Source organism: Myotis nattereri (assembly GCF_964212035.1).
Source record: "Myotis nattereri genome assembly, chromosome: 8".
NCBI classification, from domain to species: domain Eukaryota; kingdom Metazoa; phylum Chordata; class Mammalia; order Chiroptera; family Vespertilionidae; genus Myotis; species Myotis nattereri.
In genome coordinates this window covers 54,906,608-54,929,119 of record NC_138083.1, presented here as the reverse complement: position 1 = coordinate 54,929,119, position 22,512 = coordinate 54,906,608, and the positions used below count along the sequence as shown (strand labels likewise).

The following is a 22,512-nucleotide window of genomic DNA, read 5'->3' as shown; positions in this document are numbered from 1 at the left end:
TCTTCAAGGTAGTTTTACTATCTGTACTTTATGGATGAAGGAACCAAAGCTTACAAAAATCAAGTAACTTGCCTTGGTCTCACAGTTAGTAGGTTTTAACACCATCACTCAGACCCGTATCTTCTGACTTAAAGGCCTCTGCTCTTTTCTTTATGTGACAGTGTCTCCAAAAAATAGCCTAATGGTCGACCAGTGCAGAGCAGAGATATGGCTACCTCTTATTTTCCACTTACGTAAAATTTATATAATATTTTAAGACTTAGGATTCAGGATAGTCTCAATGGTTTTATAGGGCTCTGAACGATTCTATTATATTTGAGTAGATATCTATAACAATTTTGTTATAAACTATGCTGATGTAATATTCTTTTGGTTTAGAAGAGTTATTTTCTTACGTATAAACACATCTCAAAGGTGAAATTAACATCCTTATCAGAATACTTTAGGTAGTGGATATCCAGTAGGATTTTGATATTCCTCCCATGTGATCAGTCACTATACATTGGTAGCCAAAGGGGATTTTGAGGAGGGATAACAGTCAGATGAGAACAGAAGTGAGGGGATCAGACTGAGGCTGTCAAACATGTATATGAAAAGGTCAACACTTACTAATTTTCCTCATGCTGTTAGAACACAGATTCATAATCTTTTACATACAATTCTAAAACCCAAAAGGTGTTTGTTTTTTTTAAATGTTACCCACAACTTACCTCAACTGACAGGATGCTATTTATAGTTCTTATTTATCCCACCATTTCATGTGAGCACTCGATGGTTTGCTATGAAAATATCCATGTGCTTGGCTACAGGATGATACCTCAGGCTCCCCTGTGTTATATAATCATCTCTATATGATCTATATTACCTTTCATGTAAAAAAAAAATCTGAACTCTGAATCACATCTGCTTCCAAAGATTTCAGATAAGTGATTGTTGACCTATATTAATTTATGTTATGGGAAGTTATTTAGCACAAGTAACTTATGATGTTTTAAACACATCAACCTTGATACCTATGAATACTGAAGATAAATAATATTTATATGTTATATAGAGGTTAATAGAAATTAGGTGATTACCTCAACAACCAAGCTATATAAAAACCAAATGGTATATTGAAACCAAATAATGTCATTCACTTGATAGAAATACCAGTATTAGTTCTGATTAGAATTAGTTTATTTTTAGTGTTCTCAAATTCAAATATTTTTCCTGTTGAGATTCATTGATATTTTAGAAAAGATGTAAAAGCTGCAGTTTAAATTACAGTAAAGATGAATCAGGTAGATAAGCTCAGGGCAAGTATGTTTATTTAGGATATGCCTTAGTCAGAATAATGTAGGAGGTAATCTATTGTCTTTTAATTCTCTTCTGAAATTTAAGATAGTTGTTATTTTCACAAGGCAACTTCTTTGTAGCTTGCTCTCCTTGAACAAATTTTCTTTTCCTTGCCGTTTAAAAAAATAACAAGTATTACCTCATAAAGGCAACATGTTTTCCTCAGATTACCTAACTGTAACATTATGCTATTAGCAGTGCCTGAAGTTCCCCTGAACTTTAGAAAAATTATTTGACCTATACTTTTGCTTATGAAATGTAGTAATTCTAACTTACCTAAACTGGTTTTGATGTTATAGATACCTTATATGGTAGGACAGTTATTTAATGACATTATAGTGAGAAATTACTCAGTAACAATTTGTCATTATAAAGTTTAAATATATATATTTCAACTCTACCAGTCACAGAAAGCAGATAATTAACTAAGCTAGGTATTGGGGTCACCAGCGGTTGCCAACCTTTTGGATCACAGACCACCAGTGGTCTGCGGACCACCAGTTGGCAACCGCTGAGGGTCATGACTCTTTGTTTCGGGAAATGGATGTACTGGTTCAGTGAAAGTCAAAGGAGTCAATATTTAAGTGTATACACTTAAAGACTATAGGATTCATGTCATTCACTGTTCTCTTCTATGTGGACAGAGTTAAAAATAAAGTTTTTGTTTCATTTTGTTTTTTAAAATGAGCTACACTGCCCTCTTCTAAATTGAATTCCTTGTATGACTTCTTTAACAGAATTGTTTGAATACCTTTAGTACAAGTTCAGTCTCCCAAGCCTATTTAATTTCAGTGAGATGAAATTATTAGAAAGTTCTTTCTAAGTTTGTGTAGAAATCACTCTACTTATATGTAAGTTCTATTTGTCGATACTGATTTTTGCCTTCTGGGACCATCTGGAACAAGTTATTCCCTCTTCTACCTAGACCTTTGTATACATGAAGACAACTATCATGGCCCTCCTGAATCCTTTTCTTTTTTAATATATTTTTATTGATTTCAGAGAGGAAGGGAGACGGGGAGAGAGATAGAAACATCAATGATGAGAGAGACTCATTGATCCGCTGCCTCCGGCATGCCCCCTACTGGGGGTCTGTGGAGAGCAGCTACAGCGTTTGGACAGGTTCAAGCTTTGGACTAATGAGAGGGCACATGGAAGTTTTTTCGTTTTTCCTTTTTTTTTTTTTTTTAAATATATTTTATTGATTTTTTACAGAGAGGAAGGGAGAGGGACAGAGAGTCAGAAACATCGATGAGAGAGAAACATCGATCAGCTGCCTCCTGCACATCTCTCACTGGGGATATTCCCGCAACCCAGGTACATGCCCTTGACCGGAATCGAACCTGGGACCCTTCAGTCCGCAGGCCGACGCTCTATCCACTGAGCCAAACCGGTTTCGGCTCCTTTTTTTTTTTTAATGACAAAGGAGAACGAAGGCAACACTTGTTTATTTGGACACCTCTAGTTAGAGCTAATTTTCAATTGTTTTTTTCTTTCTTTTGTGATCCCAGCTAATTCTAGATTGGCTCTTCCAGGAAGTCACTTTCTTCTCATGACTCACTCATGTTTCAGGTTGAATTTTTATGACTAATAGGCAGGTAGGCTGTGATGTGATTAGCTAAAGTGAGGTCAGATAGATTTCACACTCCATTAATTTATAAGCCTTTCTCATATGACCAGCTTACTCTGTTTTTCCAGAATAAGACAGTTGAATTTGTAGGGAGAGATTAAAAATAAGATAGTAGTTCTCAATAGTTCTAAAATCTTTAATAAAAAACATAGGATATAGACCACAGTAATATTGATATGATCCAGGAAATTAAGATATAAATAAATGTTAGAAAATATTAATCTTTATCTTCTAATGTTTTTTTTTTAATCTCTATTGGTCATAGTTTATAAAATGTTCATATTATTGTATGTTTAGAGATTGTATTACAAATTGTAATAGCATAGACTGTAGTAGCATAGACTGGTTTTGTCATGTAAAGACTCAATGCCTGCTAGACTGGGAGGAATTGAGTTGCAGATAAAGTCAGTAATGATTTGACATGGGAAATTCAATTGAGTTAAAGTTAATTAACTTTACTCAATAACTACAATTTAATCCAAACCCAGTCTTTAGGTGCCATATGCCTACATCAGCACAAATTTATTTTTCTAGTGGGATGTGGGAATCTCTCATTCTCATTCATTTACTCACTAAATGTTTATTGAGTACCTACTATGTGCCTGTTCTTGTGGACACATGATGTATCGGTGAATCAAAGATCCTTATTTCTTGTTTACATTCTAGCAGGTGAGCAATAGGTAAGTCCATTATATACTATGTTAGAAAGCAGTAAATACTATGGATAAGGTAAAAGAGCAGGATAACAAAAAATGAGTACTAAGGCATAGGAAGAAGAATTGCAATTTCAAATAGTGTGTTCAAGGTAGGCCTTAATGGGAAAGTAAAATTCCAGCAAAGACTTGAAGAAGAGGAGGTAATTAGCCATGTGATGTATGTGCATTCCAAGCAAATGAACCAGCTACAGCAAAGAACCTAAGGTAGGAGTATGCCTGGAGTGTTTGAGGAACCTCAAGGAAGCAGGGGTGGCTCGGCTACAGCATGATAATGAAAGCAGGTCAGGTGTTATAGGCAAGGGGAACAGTCAGATCATTAGGACCTTATAAATCATTAAGAGGACTTTGGTTTGTATTTTACGTGAAAGGGAAGATGTAGCAAGTTTTAATCAGGGGCGTGACATAATGAGTTTTAATAGGTCTGTTCTGACTGATGTTTTGAGACTAGACTATAAGGGCACCTGAATAAAAGCAGTGCCAGATACTCAAAGGTAGAGTCCTACTTGTAGTCTGTCGTTTGTCTCTTGGTCTACACTAAGGATAACACATTGAATGGTTATCAGTATTGTCTTGGGAGTCTGGCTGCTGGGATTTAGATCCTGGTTCTGTTATTTACTATTTTAGTAAGTGACTTAACTTCTGTAACTTCCATTTTCTCATTTGTAAAATGAGACTGTTAGTAATAAGTTCATACTTTGAACAGGGTCTGGCAGTGTAAACCTACAAGAATGTTGGTAATTAATATTATTTATCACCGTAATTTTGTCAGTTGCCAAGTCATGCTGATTCTACTACTACAATGTTTAGCACTGATTCTTTCCTTTCCATAGCTGTTTTCAACATCCTAGTTCAATGGTCGGCAAACTGCGGCTCGCGAGCCACATGCGGCTCTTTGGACCCTTGAGTGTGGCTCTTCCACAAAACACCACGTGCAGGCGCGCATGTACAGTGCGATTGAAACTTCATGGCCCATGCACAGAAGTCGGTATTTTGTGGAAGAGCCACACTCAAGGGGCCAAAGAGCCGCATGTGGCTCGCGAGCCGCAGTTTGCCGACCACTGTTAAGACTTAAAACTTTTGCCGAAACCGGTTTGGCTCAGTGGATAGAGCGTCAGCCTGCGGACTGAAAGGTCCCAGGTTCGATTCCGGTCAAGGGCATGTACCTGGGTTGCGGGCACATCCCCAGTAGGAGATGTGCAGGAGGCAGCTAATCGATGTTTCTCTCTCATCAATGTTTCTGACTCTCTATCTCTCTCCCTTCCTCTCTGTAAAAAATCAATAAAATATATTTTTTAAAAAAAAGACTTAAAACTTTAAGTTTATTAAGTTAATTTTAGGGAACATTGTGGAGTGAAAGAAGATGTAGTGTCGAGGATTAAGAAAGGTATGTTGAGATGGTTTGGACATATAGAGAGGATGAATGAAAGGAGATAGACGAAACAAGTATACAAGATGAGTGTGGATGGAAGGGGTTGACCTCAGCGAACATACCTCAATCAGATTGAGGACGTTTTTAGCAAAGGCCAGTTTAGAAGTACCCTAATTAAGTTAATAACAATGTACCTACCTATGTAGTTTAAGTTGAAAAAATTTGGCTCTCAAAAGAAATTTCAGTCATGGTACTGCTGATATTTGGCTCTGTTGACTAATGAGTTTGCTGACCACTGGCCTAGTTCAAACCCACAGATGATCTTGGCTGGACTATTGTAGCCCCTACCTAATTGATTTCCTTGCCTCTTTTCTTTCTGTCCCAGTCTTGCACAATGCTACTGGATTGTCGCATTGCTTCCATACTCTAAAACCTTAATTCCTTTCCTCTTGCTTTCTAAACTATGTGCACACTTCATTAAGGCCCTCCTTCACATAGTTCCAGTGTGCCCTTCTCCAACACCAGTATACAATACTGCCGGCCTTTACTCAAACTATGTGCATCCTCTGCTGATTGTCTCAGCCATTTGAAATTCTTTTAATTTCACTTCAAGTGGCAGTAACTACACTTTGTACATTTCTTCTCACAATAATATTCTCCACTCTAATCATTTGAATCCTTATATTTAGATTTTGAACTTTAGATGCAAGGAATTATATGTCTTAAGTTTCACCTATGTCTTTCTGTAGCTCTATACCATATGGTAGATGTTTTAGTAAATATTCATTGAATTAATTTTCTTTCAATTGTCATTATTTTCCTCTAGGAATGATCAACAGCATCAAGCAGCTGAGCTTGAATCTGAGGAAAATGTTATTCCAGATTCACCGATAACAGCCTTTTCATTTTCTGGCATTAATCGGCTACGAAGAAGGGAGAACCTCCATGTCAGATACATAGAACAAACACATACTAAACCGGAGCTCTCTGTGTGTACAAATGGTAAGGATTTAGAGTTACACTTCAGTTATTTGGTTTTGTAAAAATAGTATCCATCTATTGTTTTTGTGTTATTCAATTTCATGGAAGGTAAAGAGTCATTGTTCAGGTAAACTTGTTATACCTGTAAATTTAACTTCCAATAATGAAGTGGCTGGAAAGACATTTTCTACCTGTATTATATATAGACATATATTGTTCTTCTGAATATGTAAACACCCTGCATTTCATAAACATTGTTTATAGTTTCTTGTTTTCTTTTTATTTAAAAAACATTCTTATTGTATATATCTGAGTGGAATAACAGGAAAAAGGAAAGGAACTTAACACTAATTTTTACCTACTGTGCGCTGAGTGGTTTGAATACAGTATTACTATATTTGAATTCTCATGTAGCTATTAGCACCTATATTTTATAGATGATGAAAAAATGCTCTTTAAAAAGGTTAAATAACTCACTCAGGGTCACCTCTCAAGTAAGTAGATGAGTCAGAATTCAAATACAGATCTTCCTAACTTAAACTTTTGTATTTTCCAGATCTTGCCCACAGCTATTCCACATTGAGAATCCTGTCTTTAATTGGCTATTCTTACTTGTTATAATCTGTAGCAATTGGTGGTAATAAAGAAATAGCATTATAACATATCACTTTGTGGTTTACCATGTCTGTTAAATGCTTTGGGAATACCCTTTCATGTAGTCCTGAAATGTATTATGTGACATGATACAAAGATTATTTCTTTCAATATTGATCTAAAGTATATGGTAAACTTTAATTTTTAACCTAAACTATTTGTAACATATTTTATAATTCAAATAAATTTTTAAGAGCTATGCCTTTGAAAAAATAAGTAAATCTTATTCTTTGACATTGGAAAATTGGCATAATTTTCATCATTTTACATGACCTTACATCACCATCTAGTGGAAAATAAGAGAATTGTTAAAAATCTTACACATAATTAAGAGCTAAAATAAAACGTAAGATCATAGATGTAGAATGCACATGCATTGGCCTTTTAGTCTGTTATCAGACAGGCGTTACTACAGATAACCATCTGCTTAATTTAGGTCATGTTTAAATCCATGTATAAGAATATTCAGAAAAACAAATTCACAGTAATTTTCTTTATTAGGAAAGTCTTCTTTTGTATCACAAAAGCTTCTGGCTTGTTTCTTCATTATATAAGAATAACATACAACTATTTAAAAACTTGATTTGTCTGTTTTAATGTCGTACTAACCATTTTTACTTGGAATCTGAAATTTGGGATTCAAATGCAAGATAACTTTTGAGCCATGCAAATTATATTAAAATTGACTTAATGACTACTTAGTCCTTTCCTCTTTCTAACCATTTTTGCTTATTTATTTTAAAGTTTATACTGCTTTTTAAAATTATTTATTTGAGAGAGCAAAAGAGAGAAACATCCATTTGTTGATGCATTCATTGGTTGATTCTTGTATGTGCCCTGAACAGGAACGAACCTGCAACCTTGGCATATTGGGATGACACTAACCAACTGAGCTACCCAGCCAGAGCAGTTTATATGCTTTTCAGTATTATTTTCAGGTTATAATTAGTAAAAGTCTATTTCCCTTTACTTACTTTTTGATTGTTTGTTTGTTTTTCTTTGAATTATTTCTGACAAAGCATGTTTCAGGATTTCCTTTCAGAAAATAAAAACTAAAACAAAGATTGTGGAGATCTGGGATGCAGTATTTATTTTAAACTGACCTACTGATTTACAACAAATACATAAGGAAACTATACGTTAAAATATTAGTTTTAGGAGACTTGGATCAAAAGAAGCACATCTGCTCTAGTTCGCTCTCCCACTGTCCTTTACTACTGATCTAACTTCCAGCTTTGTTTCTAGTGAAATTGTGGCATGAACTCTTTATTAGAATATGAAAGTTGTATTAATAAAATAGTACTTCTAATACCGGTAAGGATAGGTTTGTATTGGTTTATCAGAATAGCATTTTGATATTTTCCATCGTGATGGTTTATACATAATCTTTCCTTTTTTTCCCTTTAGAATTGAGAAAAGTTCCAAAATCTTCAACTCATCTACAACATAAGCCTAATGAAAATGAAATTCTAGTGGCTGACACTTGTGATCAAAGTCAGTCTCCAGTGGCTCGTAAGCAAAATATTGAAATTACTTCATTAGTTTAAAATTTGTGGTTGTTGGTGGGCAAGAGTGGCCAACAGTCTGAATTAGACAATATTTTAACATTTTTTATTAATTTTGTTTGTATTACTAAGTCTTTAGCAGTCTTTTTCATATTAGAAAGTAATGTTATTCTGTTATTAAATCATATTAGTAGCTCTATGCATTTTAATACAAAGTGCTAATATATTTTAAGTAAACAATGCTATACTCTGGTTTACTCATTGATTCAAGAAATATTTTAGTGTTTACTATATACCAGGCGCTGAACAAAACAAAGCCCTTAACCTCACTGAGCTTACAATCTAGTTGGGGAGAGGAAGAAAATAAACAAATATAGGGTGTCTCAAAAAATGTACACACACACTTTGAATAATTATAAAGGCAGTGTTTATTAAAATACATTTCATTTTCAAAATTGAGCTATCAGCTGTTAAAGTGTGCATACATTTTTAGGGGACACTGTGTATGTGTTAGGCTTTCTAATACCTCCTTTTAGCAGGTTAAGAAGAGATATGGGAAAGCTTCACTTTAAATGTGACATATGAACAGAGACTAAGGAAAGCAAGTGAGTCATGTGGGTGTCTGGGGGAAGGGTACTCCAGGTAGAGAAGTTGGCGAGCACCAAGACTGAAGTGAGGGTGTGTTTGGTTGGTTTGAAGAACCTTAAGGAGACCTGTGTGACTGGGGCAGACTGAGCAAAGGGGAGATTGGTTTGGGCAACTCTATTAACTGAGAGGGAAGAAGCAGGTTTGCAGAATAGGGTGGGGGTGGTTAGAAATCAGGAGCTTGGTTTTGAGAGTATTGTGTTTGAGGTACCTGATAGACATTCAAATGAAGATTTTAGATGGGTAGGTGGATATGGGTTTAGAGAAGTCTAGGATAGAGGATTGGAAGTTAGCATGTAGGTGGTATCGAAGCCATGAGAGTGGGCTAGATTACCAACGAAGTGAATGTAGATAGAGAAGTCCAAGTACTTAGCCCTGAGGCACTACATAGTGTAAAATAGTGATTCTCAAGTTTGTTTTTGTTTTTTTTAACATGTTTTTATTGATTTCAGAAAAGAAGGGAGAAAGATAGAAACAGCAACAATGAGAGAGAATCACTGATCTGCTGCCTTCTTCATGCCCCACACTAGGGATGGAGCCCACAACCCGGGCATGTGCCCTTGACTGGAATCAAACCTGGGACCCGTTAGTCCACAGGCTGACACCCTATCCACTGAGCCAAACCAGCTAGGGCTCAAGTTTTTTTTCATTATCACCCCTACACCAGCCTTTTTAGATAGTTTTTTCTTCTAATCACTTTCCCTATGGAATTTTAATAGTTCTAGTTCAGCTGTAATACATGAATGTATGTATATCTGTGTGTTATATTTTTTTAAAATCCCCCCAAAGCCATCTTCACCCCCTTGGAGGTGATATTACAACTGTAGAAATGGTGCTTTAGAGGTTGTTGAAATGAGGAGGAACCAACAAAGTAGCCATTGAAGTAGCTAATAGTAAGATAGGAGAGCTATGATAGTGTGTCCTATAAGCCAGGTGGAGAGACCAGGGAGAAGTCAACTGTGGCAAACAGTGCTAATAAGTGAAGAAAGGTGAAGACTGAGATTTGAGCATTGGATTTGGTCACATGGAGATCACTGAGTGTTAAACTCAGCATGAACTACTAAAGTGTAAGGTTATCAACTAGGCTGTTTCAAGTTCAAGAGAAACCAGGATCAGAGAAAAATGGAGAGAGCACTTCTAAACAAGTCCTTCAGAAGATGGGATATTAGCCCTAACCGGTTTAGCTCAGTGGATAGAGCGTTGGCCTGCGGACTGAAGGATTCCGGTCAAGGGCATGTACCTTGGTTGCAAGCACATCCCCAGTAGGGGGTGTGCAGGAGGCAGCTGATCGATGCTTCTCTCTCATCAATATTTCTAACTATCCCTCTCCCTTCCTCTCTGAAAAAAAATCAAAATATATTTTTAAAAAATAAAAAATGGGATATTAAAACATATTCAGTATATTTTTATGTTGATGGAATGATCAAGCAAAGAGAGAAATGAATAATCCTGGAGAAAGAGGGAACCATTGCTAGATCCTTGAAAAGCCGAGTGGAAATGGGATCCAGGGAAGGATTAGCCAAGGTTAATCATTTACTCATAATTTATCAGTATAAAACTTATACTCTGAAAGCCACAGATAACTTTATATTAGCATGTGTGTATGTTTGTGTGCAAGCATGTGTGCATATGTATAGACAGGACTATCTGGCAAAGGGTGCTGGGGATGCAACATCAAGTGTGCAGGTCCTTGCTCCTCAGCACTCTGGACCCATCCTCTTCTGCTGAGGGAGACGACTCCATCAGTTGTTCTCTTTTCCTATATCTCCTCCAGCTTCTCTGCAGGTTCTTTCTTTTCAACATATGCTTATAGTAGATATATTTGGGCCTTTTTGCACAGGATATTAAAAATTGTTCAGTGACCTTTTTGTAACAATGTTCTGTGAGTCTTTTAATCCTCAAGAATATGTTTATTGATTTGAGAGAGACAGAGAGAAACATTAATGCGAGAGAAGAACTTCGATTGGGTGCCTTCTGCACATGCCCCAACCAGGAAGCGAACCTGCAATCCTTTTGGTCTATGAGACAGTGCTCCAACCAATGGAGTCACCTGGCCAGGGCTTTTTTGTATTTTTTTTGTACATCTAGTTTCTACAATTATATAATTGGGGTGGGTTTTTTTCTCTTAGAAACACGTGGAACGAGCAGTTCTCCCACTGATAAGTCATCTTTTAATTTAGCTACAGTTGTTGCCGAGACACTTGGACTTAGTGTTCCGGAAGAATCTGTAAGTAGATGTTTAGTTTGGTGACAACATGAATTAATTGGTGTCTTTTTAGATCAGTTTTTAGAGAATTGAGCAAGAAAAAAAAAAAAAACACCTTTTTTCCCCAAAGACCATTGGATAAAGGCCTACAACAAAACTGATGTGGCTAGAAAGGCTCATTTATATTATCTGCCCTAAGCTGGTCCAGAAATCTAGAGTCTTTAGAATTTTGGGGATATAGATTGTGGATTGAGTCAGAATTTAGGGAAATCATAATGGCTTGGAGGGTTTGGCCAATCCTCTTCCCTGCACCCTCACTGCCCCCTATTCCTACCCTGTTTCATCTAAGAGAAGGCCTGAGCCTTTAGATTTATTTCAGAATTTATTGGATCTTCTGAACCTCCTTTAAACTGGGGTTTGATTTGAAAATCAGATGAATTCTTGGGATACCATATATATTTTAGTTCTCTGTCCTTATAAGTGCCAATCCAAAAAAACCTAATTGACCCCATGATTTCTGTATTATTTTAGTGCTTCCTTAGTCAGGCACATTTATATTTTTCTTAATTGATTCCTAAAAATAGAAAACTTGAATTCTTCAATCTTAAGAAAGTTTCACTTTGATACAACTTTAAAATACTACTCCTGTGCTTTAGTTGGTAAATGTATATGGGTCTTATAAAATTGTCTTACTATTTAGTGAATTTGTAAAAATTGAATTGATTTTTCATTACATTTGGGTAATTTGTTATTATTTTTTCTAGTTATAAATCTACATTCAAGTGATAGTGGGTAATTTTTAACCTTTAAACTTTAAGTGTTTTAATGGTTTTTCATTTTCTCCTACCCATAAGCCTGGCATGTCAGTATTTCTGACACCAAATACAGTAATAGAGCTGATCTCTAAGGATTTGGTTCTCAAATGGGATCCACAGTCCAACAGCATCTGCATCATCTTGAAATTTATTACAAAATCTCAGATGCCACCCCAAACCCACTGAAAGAAAACATGCATTTTAACAAGATCCTCAGTTGTCTTTTTTAAAGTTTGAGCACCACTGCTCTCCAAAGGATCCTTTTAACTTCATCTCCTGTCAGTATAAATAATCATATCTATTCCCTTCCCCTCATCTTAATAATTTTTTTGAAATTGGAGTTTTATATACCAATAATGGAATGTACTTACTTAAAATAGTAAAATAGTAATGCTTTCTTCTCTTTAAACTTAAAATGTGCTTCATATATTTTATTGTGATAAAAAAAAATGCACATAATGTAAAATTAACCATTTTAAAGTGTACAATTCATTGGAATTTAGTATGTTCACAATATTATGCAACTACCAATTCTGTCTGGTTCCAAAGTATTACTATCACCATCCTAAAAGAAAGCCAGTTAAACATTTAGTCCTTGTTCCCCAGTACTCGCTGCCTCTGGCATCCACCAATCTGCTTTCTGTCCTTACACATTGACCTATTCTGGGTAATTCATGTAAATTGAATCACACATGATATGGCTTTTGAGCCAGGCTTCTTTCGTTTACCCTATTTTTGAGGTCAGCCATATTATAGCATATATCAGTATTTCATCCTTTTTAAGGAAAAATAATATTTCATTGTATTTATGTACTTTATATTTTACTGCTGAAGGAATCTCACAGTCCCATGAGCCCTGTTGGTGATGAACTCTACCACTGTCTGGAAGGAGATCACAAGAAACAACCTTTAGAGGAATCTACAAGAAATAATAAAGATAGCTTAAGGTAATTGGGGGTACTTTGGTGAAAATTTATAAACTATTGGTGAAATCCTATTCCATATAATTAAACTATTTCTCTCCCTCAGCACATAGTTTGTTATTCTGGTTGTATTAATTTTTATTTTAAAAAATACTTTCTCCAGTTTATGACCAATTGAGGGCTTTTTTTGTATTACTCTAGTGAAAGATATTTTTAGATTCTTTCTGTACTTCTGTTAAGCAGTACATAAGAGTTCCCAGCCTTGTTACCCTGCCTCTTTAAAAACACAGTCATCCCTTCTGGGTTTGCATTTCCAAAAACTGGATATTGTATAAAGCTTGGATGAAATTGTATAAAGATAGTGTTGCACCTTGCTTTTACTAATTTCAAAACAACCGTTAATTTATAATACCTATATCTATGTAGCATTTTGCTTTTTAAAAGAGCTTTCAGTTTTAGGTAGATATATCACATTTAACTTGTCATCATAGTAACTCATTAAAGTAGTATTTTGTCAATTGTAAAATATTACCACCACATTTTACAATTGACAAAAATGTAGCTCCAGAGAGGTTAAATGTCTTGTTTAAGGCTCTGCCTTCAGTACTAGAGGCAGAGCTTTACCCAACCAAGGTCTTTTCACTACCAAAGCTGTCTCCTCTGCTAGAAGCAAACTGGGTCTTTTTGTTATTAATCCTCACCCGAGGATATTTTTCCATTGATTTTTCCCCCATTGATTTTTAGAGAGAGGGCGAGGGGGAGAGACAGAGAGAAAAACATAGATGTGAGAGACAAACATTGACTGGTTGCCTCCCGCACGCACCCCGACCAGAGCTGGGGATCAAGCCTGCAACCGAAATATGTGCCCTTGACTGCAATCGAACCCAGAACCCTTCAGTCTGCAGACAGATGCTTTATCCACTGAGCCAAACCAGCTAGGGCTGGGTCTTAATTCATGTTCGGTTCTGTAGTATAAGAATTTATTTCTTAGAGTTACTTATGACAGGATTTCATAGCAACAGAAGTTGGGTCCCCAGTGGAATTTATTAAAATATGATTTTTTTTAATATAGTGAAGTTATTTAAATTATTTAGGGAAAATATCTATAGGTAGGACTGTCATGGTATTGAGATAGGATAATTGTATCATTTTCCTCTGCTTTTTGTCAGCTAAAGGAAAAGAAGCTGGTGAAGCATCTATCTCTAATACGTAGATAAAACCTTATTATTAATAATTCTATATTAGCATATGTTTTCTCATTATGCTATCCTTTAATTTTTACCTGATTTCTTTATCTTCTTAGATTTTCAGATCCTAATTCAAAGACTCCTCCTCAAGAAGAACTGACTACTCGGGTATCATCTCCTGTGTTTGGAGCTACCTCTAATGTGAAAAATAGTTTTGGTTTGAATACAAGTTTGTCCCCTTCTCTTTTGGAGACTGGGAAAAAAAGCCATCTGAAAACAGCACCTTTTGGCAGCACTTCTAATTCTAGATTAGAGAAACCTAGATCAAAATCTGAAGATAGTTCCCTTTTCACACATCCTAATCTTGGGTCTGAAGGGAACAAGATTATTAGCCAGTCTTCTAATAAACAGATGCTTATAAATAAAAATACAAGTGAATCCATAAGTGAACAGGATAATATTGATCATATTAAAAATGCTATTACTGATAAACATGTGGTGCCCCTGAAATCATTGGGATGCAAAACATCCAAAAGGAAGAAAATTGAGGAAGAAAGTGAAGATGAAGTAAGCTGCCCCCAAGCCTCTTTTGATAAAGAAAATGCTTTTCCTTTTCCACTGGATAGTCATTCTTCTGTGAATGGAGACTATGTGATGGATAAACCTCTAGATCTCTCTGATCGATTTTCAGCTATTCAGTGTCAAGAGAAGAGCCAAGGAAGCGAGACCTCTAAAATCAAATTTAGACAGGTGACTCTCTATGAGGCTTTGAAGCCCATTTCAAAGGGTTCTTCCTCAAGCCGAAAGGTTTTGAGTGGGAGCTTTGTGCCAGCCAAAGATCCTCCAGAGGAGCCCCGTTTACAGGAGTGTGTCCTTCAGCCCCTGATTAAATCCTCTCCAGATAACAAAACACCATTACTAATAAAAGAAGAAAATCCTTTCTTTAAAATCCCTCTACATCCACGTGAAAGTTTGGAAACAGAGAATCTTTTTGATGATGTGAAGGTTTGTGTTAAATATTCATGGATTTTGGTTTTAAATGGTTGGTTGTGATGTCACCTAGATACAAATGATTCTTTCTGTTTTAGGGTGCTGGTTCTCATGAACCAGTAAGAATAAAAACCAGGTCAGTTCATGGAGAATGTGAACTTGCATCAGTTCTTCAGTTAAATCCATGTAGAATCGCTAAAACAAAACCTCTACAAAACAATCAAGGTATATACACTATAGATAGTACTTCCACTCTTTATATATATTATCTTGGTATATTATTTAAGATACTAAATATGTTATTCTTTGGGTAGATTGAATTGTTTTGGGAGAAAATGTTTTCTTTCTACATGTTTCTGTATTTACAGAATAATTCTCTTTGGGTTCATTTTACATGTGATATATCCTCGAGCTTTTAGAAAAGTGAATTAAGATCTTTAATACCTACTTTTATAGGTGATTTTGTGGAGTTATCTATTCTATGTAGTTCTTTTTTTAAGTTTTTATTTCTTTTTTGAGAGAGAGAGAGAGAGATTTGTTATTCTACCTATTTGTGTATTCATTGGTTGCTTCTTGTATGTGCCCTGATTGAACACACAACCTTGGTATATCATGATGATGCTCTAACCAACTGAGCTACCTGGTCAGGGCTGTAGTTATTTCTTATTTTCTTTACAAAAGCTTTAAAAAATGTACAGAGAATTTTAAAATATATAAAGTAGAATTTTCATCATCCAAAACTTGTTTCTACCCCATAGGTAACCTGTTCTTTTTCTTTGTGTTTACATATGTATCTATAAACATATGCATATATTTACATGGTTTTTTCAGATTCTTGTTTTAAAACATTGTTTGCTGTAATATGTATAATCATTCTTTTCATAAGTCTGCTCTGTTTAAAAGGAGTCTTTGGTTTTTATAGCAACCAAGTATTTCTGTACTTCACACACGGTATTTTGTCTTTTATTCCTCATTAGAAAATTATTCCTTCATTCTAGGTTTATTTTCCCTCTTTTCCTGAATCACATTCTTTTTTTATTTCAGAGACCTGAGAGGGAGAAGGAGAGGGAGAAGGAGAGGGAGAGAGAGAGGGAGAGGGAGGGGGAGGGGGAGAGGGAGGGAGAGAGAGAAACCTCAATCAGCTGCCTCCTGCAAGTCCTCTACCAGGGATCGAGCCCCCAACCCGGGCATGTATCCTAACCAGGAATCAAACCAGCAACCTTTTGGTGCACATTCGTAAAATTTATAAAATTTACTGGTTTTGATATATTCACCAGGTCATTTAAAGATTATTACAGTCTATGTATAGGACATTTTTCATCATCTCAAAGAGAACAGAAAGAACAGTATCCATTAGCAATCATTCTTTATTCCCGACTCCTCTTGCTCAATCCTAGGCAATCAAGAATATACTTTCTGTCTCTATAGTTTTGCCTTTTCTGGAGTTTTTATGTAATGAAATTATATAATTTGTGACATTTTTCACTATTTCATTTTTTATTATGAATAATGCTGCTATGACCATTGATGTCCAATTTTGTGTGGATGTATGTTTCTTCTCTCTCTTTTTTTAGATACACATAATAGTAGAATTGCTGGGCCATAGGCTCTTTTTAACCTCCTGAAGAACTATGTAACTTTTCCAAAGCATCTACATCATTCCACATTCCCACAAGCAGAATGTGAGGGTTTCAGTTTTCCACATCCTTACCAACACTTGTTACTATGTCTTTTTGTTTGGAGCCATGTGGTGGGATGTAAAATGGTATCTCTTTGGGTTTTTTATTTGCATTTCTCAGATGGCTAATGTTGAACATCTTTTCATTTGCTTATTGGCAATTTGTATATCTTCTTTCAAAGACTGTCTATTCAGATCCTTTGCTCATTTTCAATTGGGGTATTTGTCTTATTATTGAGTTGTGAGAGTTCTTTATTTGTCATAGATAGAAGTCCTTTACCAAAACTTTTCTTCCAGTCTGTGCATCCTGTAATGTTTTAAAGTAATGAGAATTTTTAAAATCTGTTCTTAATTGTATCTTTTTTTCTCCTTATCTAAGATGTATTCTGTGAAAATATCCAGTGGAGTATAGATCCAGGAGCAGACCTTTCTCAATATAAAATGGATATTACTGTAATAGATACAAAGGTAAGTTAGAAAGTAAACCTAGGCTTGAGAGAAGATGCTTGTGTTGTATATCAAAGCTAAAATATTCTACAGGCAATAAAATATGAATAATTCTAAAAGGTAAAAGTAAATATAATTTAATGCTACTGAAATGTAAACTTAAAATGGTTAAATTAATGTTTTATATATATTTTACCACAATGTTTTTTAAAGTAAATATAAGAACATAAAGGGACAATTGTTAAAATTTTGGATTTTTAAATATTCAGGATGGCAGTCAATCAAGATTAGCAGGAGGAGAGACAGTGGACACGGACTGTACGTTGGTCAGTGAAACTATGCTTTTAAAGAAGAAGCAAGAGCAGAAGGGAGAAAAAAGTCCAAGTAAGATATGATTTATTTTCTTATTTTAATAAAAATATGGAGGGAAATACCATTGCATTGATAAGCACAGTGATCTCTTCACCATGAACAAAGTGTTTTTTCCCCATTTTGATAATATTAGATTTCTTTTAGTAAAGCTCAAAAAACCTATTTGGAAAAAATGATAGAAACTTCCCCTACCAGGTGAAAGAAATAGACATATTAAGTCCAGGAAGCACAGAGAATCCCAAACAAGAGGAACACAAAGAGGCCCACACTAAGACACATCATAATGAAAATGACAAAGAGAATCTTAAAAACAGCAAGAGAAAAGCAGTAAGTTACCTGCAAGGGAGGGAGCACTCATATGACTCTCAGCTGGTTTTGCAACAGAAACTTTGCAGGCCAGAAGTTAGTGGCAAGAAATATTCAAAGTGATGAAAAGTAAGGACCTACAACCAAGATTATTATTCTTAGCAAAACTATGATTTAGAATTGAAGGTCAGATAAAGAGCTTCCCAGACAAGAAAAAGCTAAAGCAGTTCGCTTATCACCACCAAACCAGAATCCTGTGAAAAGTTAAAGGGTCTTCTTTAAGAAGGAAAAAAAAATCAAGAATAGGAACAATAAAATGGCAATAAATACATATCAACAATTGAATCTAAAAATCAAAATAAATGAACAAGCAAAATAGAAACATTCATAGATACAGAGAATATTTTGCTGGTTGCCAGATGGGAAGGGGTGTTGGGGAGATGGATGAAAAAGGTGAAGGGATTTAGAAGTACAAATTAGTTATAGCCCATGGATACAGAAAATAAACAGGTAAAGGCCTGGGGTGGGAGATGTGTGGAGGGAAATAAATGGGGAACATCTGTAATACTCAACAATAAAATAAATTTAAAAATAAGTAAAAGGTATAAAAGGGAAACTTGAAAGTCCTGTTTTAGAAATACAATTTTCCAAAGCATTGTCATAAGGCAAAAACAGGAGATCCTACTGAGAAGAATTAGTATAGATTTGCAAATTAGCAGTAAATCTTCATCAAAAAGAGGTGGAACAGAAGGATTTTGCTTGGCACCACCTTAGCAACATTCCTAACTAAAGCAGCATATGACATGAGATCCACTAGACTGGGACTAGTTTCATTTGTCACCCTTTGAATGGGAGGTATAAGACCTGCTACTTGGGAATTCGGTGCCAGAAGAGGCATTTACCAGCCCTCATCTGTTGGAAACTGAGGATATTCAGACTGTATTTGCATTCTCAGTCTGCTGAATGTTCTGTAGTCTACTTGCTCGGCCAAATAATAAAACAGCTATTCTTGTTCTCACTTCCTTAGACACACCTTTTTTCTTGCTGTCCTACATGCAGTACATGAGAAAAAATGTTAATACTTTGCCTTAAATCTTTGTCCCTTAGAAATGAATAATGATTTATATTGATCAAGTAGCTGGCTGCCTAAGTTGTGAGAGGATGGTATCTATTAAAAGAAAAACCTTAGCCCTAACCGGTTTGGATCAGTGGATAGAGCGTCAGCCTGCAGACTGAGGGGTCCCAGGTTCAATTCCGGTCAAGGGCAGGTGCCTTGGTTTTGGGCACATCCCCTGTAGGGGGTGTGCAAGAGGCAGCTGATCGATGTTTCTCTCTCATCAATGTTTCTAACTCTCTATTCCTCTCCCTCCTCTCTGTAAAAATCAATAATATATATATATATATATGTAGAGAGAGAGAGAGAGAGAGAGAGAGAGAGAGAGAGAGAGAAGAGAGAGAGAGAAGAGAAACCTTAGCAGTGGTTACTGTTTTTTTTATAGTGAATGACACAAATAATTTTCTTCTTAAAAAGATACTTTACTTTTAAGATTATTTTGTACACAAACTCTATTTTATCCAGAAATTTGACTCTCAAAATGAAAAATAAACAAATATATAATGAGCTGCAATTTTATACCAGGAAGTGTTCCAGGAACTGGAAACAATGTATAAACAAAACAGAACTAATAGTGAACAAACAAGCAAATAAATATATGGTATGATAGATGATTATTTTGTTCACAATACCAGCCCTGATAATGTTTTCTTATTTTTGTAGGAAACAACAAAACTAAAGTATGACTACTTTGGCTTTAAATTTATCTAGTTGATTCAAAGAATGTAATGGTTCCCCAATATAGTTGAAGCAAATATTGTGTAGAAGTGAGATTAGAACTTGAGCTAATGATTTATTAATTTTGGCTAAATAGGTCTTGTGTGTATTAATGATGCATAATAAATTAATCCAATAACTTAAAAGATTAAAACAACATTTTCTTATCTTTCATAGTTTCTATGGCTCAGAAATTCAGGAAGGGCTTGGCTGTGTGGTTCTGTCTCACACTCTCTCACGCAGTTGTAAGCAGATGGTGGCTGGAGCTAGAACAGCAAAATGCTAGACAGATGGGGGTGACTTGGCATCTCTCCTCATTCAGTCTCAGGGCTTCTCCATATGATCTTTCCACGAGGGCTAGTTTGAGCTTTCTCATCACATGGAGATTAGGTTCCCAGAGTGAGAATCCCATAAGGGCAAGATAGAAATAAAATGTAATTTTTATGATCTGGCTTCAGAAATTGCATAATGTCACAAAGACCTGCCTAGGTTCAAAGCAAGAGAAACATGGCTCTCACTACCCCGTGGAAGGAGTGTTGAGATCACTTTGTAAGAACAGCACATGGGATAGGAGATATTCCTAAGGCCTATTTGGAAAAAAAAAAAAACAATCTGCCCATTTTACCCATAAGGTAAACCTTTTAATACTAAGAAATGGTTAAAATTTAACACTCCAATAAAAACTCCAAATTGCTGCTAATGTTTCAATTCACAGAATGTTTTTTGTATCCCTACTCTGTGTTAGGACTTATAGATATTATGATAGAAAGATCAATAGGATATAATATCTGTATTCAAGTATTTCATAGCAGACGTCAGCAACTTACTGTGATTTACTAACTGCATATACAGAATGCTTTGGGAATGCCTAGCACACTGCCTACACATAGAAGTCTATTTTATCCAGCAATTTGACTCTCAAAATGAAAAATAAACAAATGTCTAATCATTTAGTATATAATGAGCTACAATTTTATACCAGGAAGTGTTCCAAGAACTGGAGACAATGAGTAAACAAAACAGAACAAAAGTACTAATAGGGAACAAACAAGCAAATAAATATATGGTATGATAGATGATGGTTAGTGCTGGAGAAAGATAAAATATGGTATGGGTGTTAGCTAGAGCACCATGGATTGGGGGAGATGGTAGTTATTTTATAAAGTAATCTCAGTAGGCTTCTGTTCTGTCATATTTGTTAGCTAACTGGATCTATTTCTGTTTTTTAGTAAATTCTGGTGAATTTAAAAATGCGATTGTATGGTAGGAAATAGTTTGACATAAGCACCTCTAGTTTGACATAAATAAGCACCTTGAACTGAACATACTTAAATTAGAAATATTTATTTTTTTATTCACTACTCTGAAGATGAATTTAGCATTTTGCATGTCAAATAGGGAATTGAATTCATTATATCAACACTACCAAGTGTTAATAGTAATGCAAGAAAATACATTTTTTTGCTGCCACGTTAGAAAAACAAGCAGGTAAACAAAATTCTATAGAGATTTATTGTTTTTAAAATATATTTTTATTGATTTCAGAGAGGAAGGGAGAGGGCGAGAGAGATAGAAACATCAATCATGAGAGAATCATAAGTTGGCTGCCTCCTACGCACCCCCTACTGGGGATTGAGCCAACAACCCAGGCATGTGCCCTGACCTCCTGGCTCATAGGTCAGTGCTCAACCACTGAGCCACGCTGGGCTCTATAGAGATTTTAATATCAGCTATTTATACACAATTTACTTCAGGATTTTTTTATTTTTCATTATGATATATTTTTTATTCCTCAGTTACTTTGGCAGATCTCCTTTTGGTTTAGCATAAATTACACATGACCTGATAGGAAGAAAATGATTTTTAACGTTTATAATGAAAATAACAAAAACTAGCATTCTCTTTACATGAATAAAGGATATTTGGAGTCATAACATAGAGGTTTTATAAATGTATAGTAATTACCTAGACTTGGGAGTTTATTCTTGCCTCATGCACATTAAAATTATTTTGTGGCAATTAGTCTATATAGAAAGCAAGTGGTCTATATAGAAAGCAAAAAGCTTGCCTGTTGCCCTGAGTCAGTGCTCTTTTACGTAGGTGGAAAAAGAAAAATGAATGATAGTTTGGAAGATATGTTTGATCGGACAACACATGAAGAATATGAGTCCTGTTTGGCAGATAGCTACCCCCAAGTAGCAGACGAGGAGGAATTGTCAGCTACAACAAAGAAACCAAACAGTAAGGCTGTTTTCTTTCTACTTTTGGCTTCTCAGTTACACTGAGTTCAGGCTAATTAATAGAGTATGGATACGGTATATTAATTAATGTTTCATGTTGCGTATATAAATTTCTTTTTCACAGGTTTTGTGTTTTCTTTCCAGACTAATAGAAGAGTTACAAAAGTAGTTCAGAGGGTTCCCCTGTACCTTTCACTCAGCTTCTCCTTGTTACCATCTTATGTAACCATAAAATACTCATCAGGATTTGGAAATTAATCTTGATTCAATACTACACATTTCTCTATAACATGTGCATAAAGTTTATAAAAGTTTTGAGAAAATTCTTTTTTAAGTAATAAATTAATGACTGTCATAGAGTGAAAAGAGAAAGTTTTCTAGAAAATTCAGGCGTATATCATGCATGAATGCTTTACCTTTCCAGACTAAATACTTAATGTAACTATATATATATATCTCTTCCTAAACTACATTTTATTAGAAGCAGTTTATAATGTAGGTTAGCAACCAAAAAAATACTGAAAGTGAAGCTCTTAAGTAATTGGTCTAATTGAAACTTAGTTAAAATTCTAGCTAAATATCTCATTTTCTTACTGTGAGCAAAACAGAATTTTTAATCTTGGACAAAGTCTTTTTTTTATGCTGGTTTAAATGAGCGCAACTTGTGCTATGATACAGT

General features: G+C 35.2%; 1 protein-coding gene across 4 annotated transcripts in view; it reads left to right on the top strand.

Annotated features, from left to right (window-relative positions):
- Positions 1–22,512, top strand: part of RBBP8 (RB binding protein 8, endonuclease) — a 97,201-nt gene that overhangs the window by 59,140 nt on the left and 15,549 nt on the right. For 3 of the 4 annotated variants that reach the window (XM_081097460.1, XM_081097459.1, XM_081097462.1), the window contains 9 exons: positions 5,880–6,055; positions 8,096–8,200; positions 10,968–11,065; positions 12,694–12,806; positions 14,086–14,974; positions 15,058–15,184; positions 17,017–17,105; positions 17,354–17,468; positions 21,694–21,834. In XM_081097460.1, coding sequence (XP_080953586.1) covers positions 5,880–6,055; positions 8,096–8,200; positions 10,968–11,065; positions 12,694–12,806; positions 14,086–14,974; positions 15,058–15,184; positions 17,017–17,105; positions 17,354–17,468; positions 21,694–21,834 — 1,853 coding nt within the window. The remainder of the gene's footprint in view (positions 1–5,879; positions 6,056–8,095; positions 8,201–10,967; positions 11,066–12,693; positions 12,807–14,085; positions 14,975–15,057; positions 15,185–17,016; positions 17,106–17,353; positions 17,469–21,693; positions 21,835–22,512) is intronic. The other variant, XM_081097461.1, reaches the window with a different exon arrangement.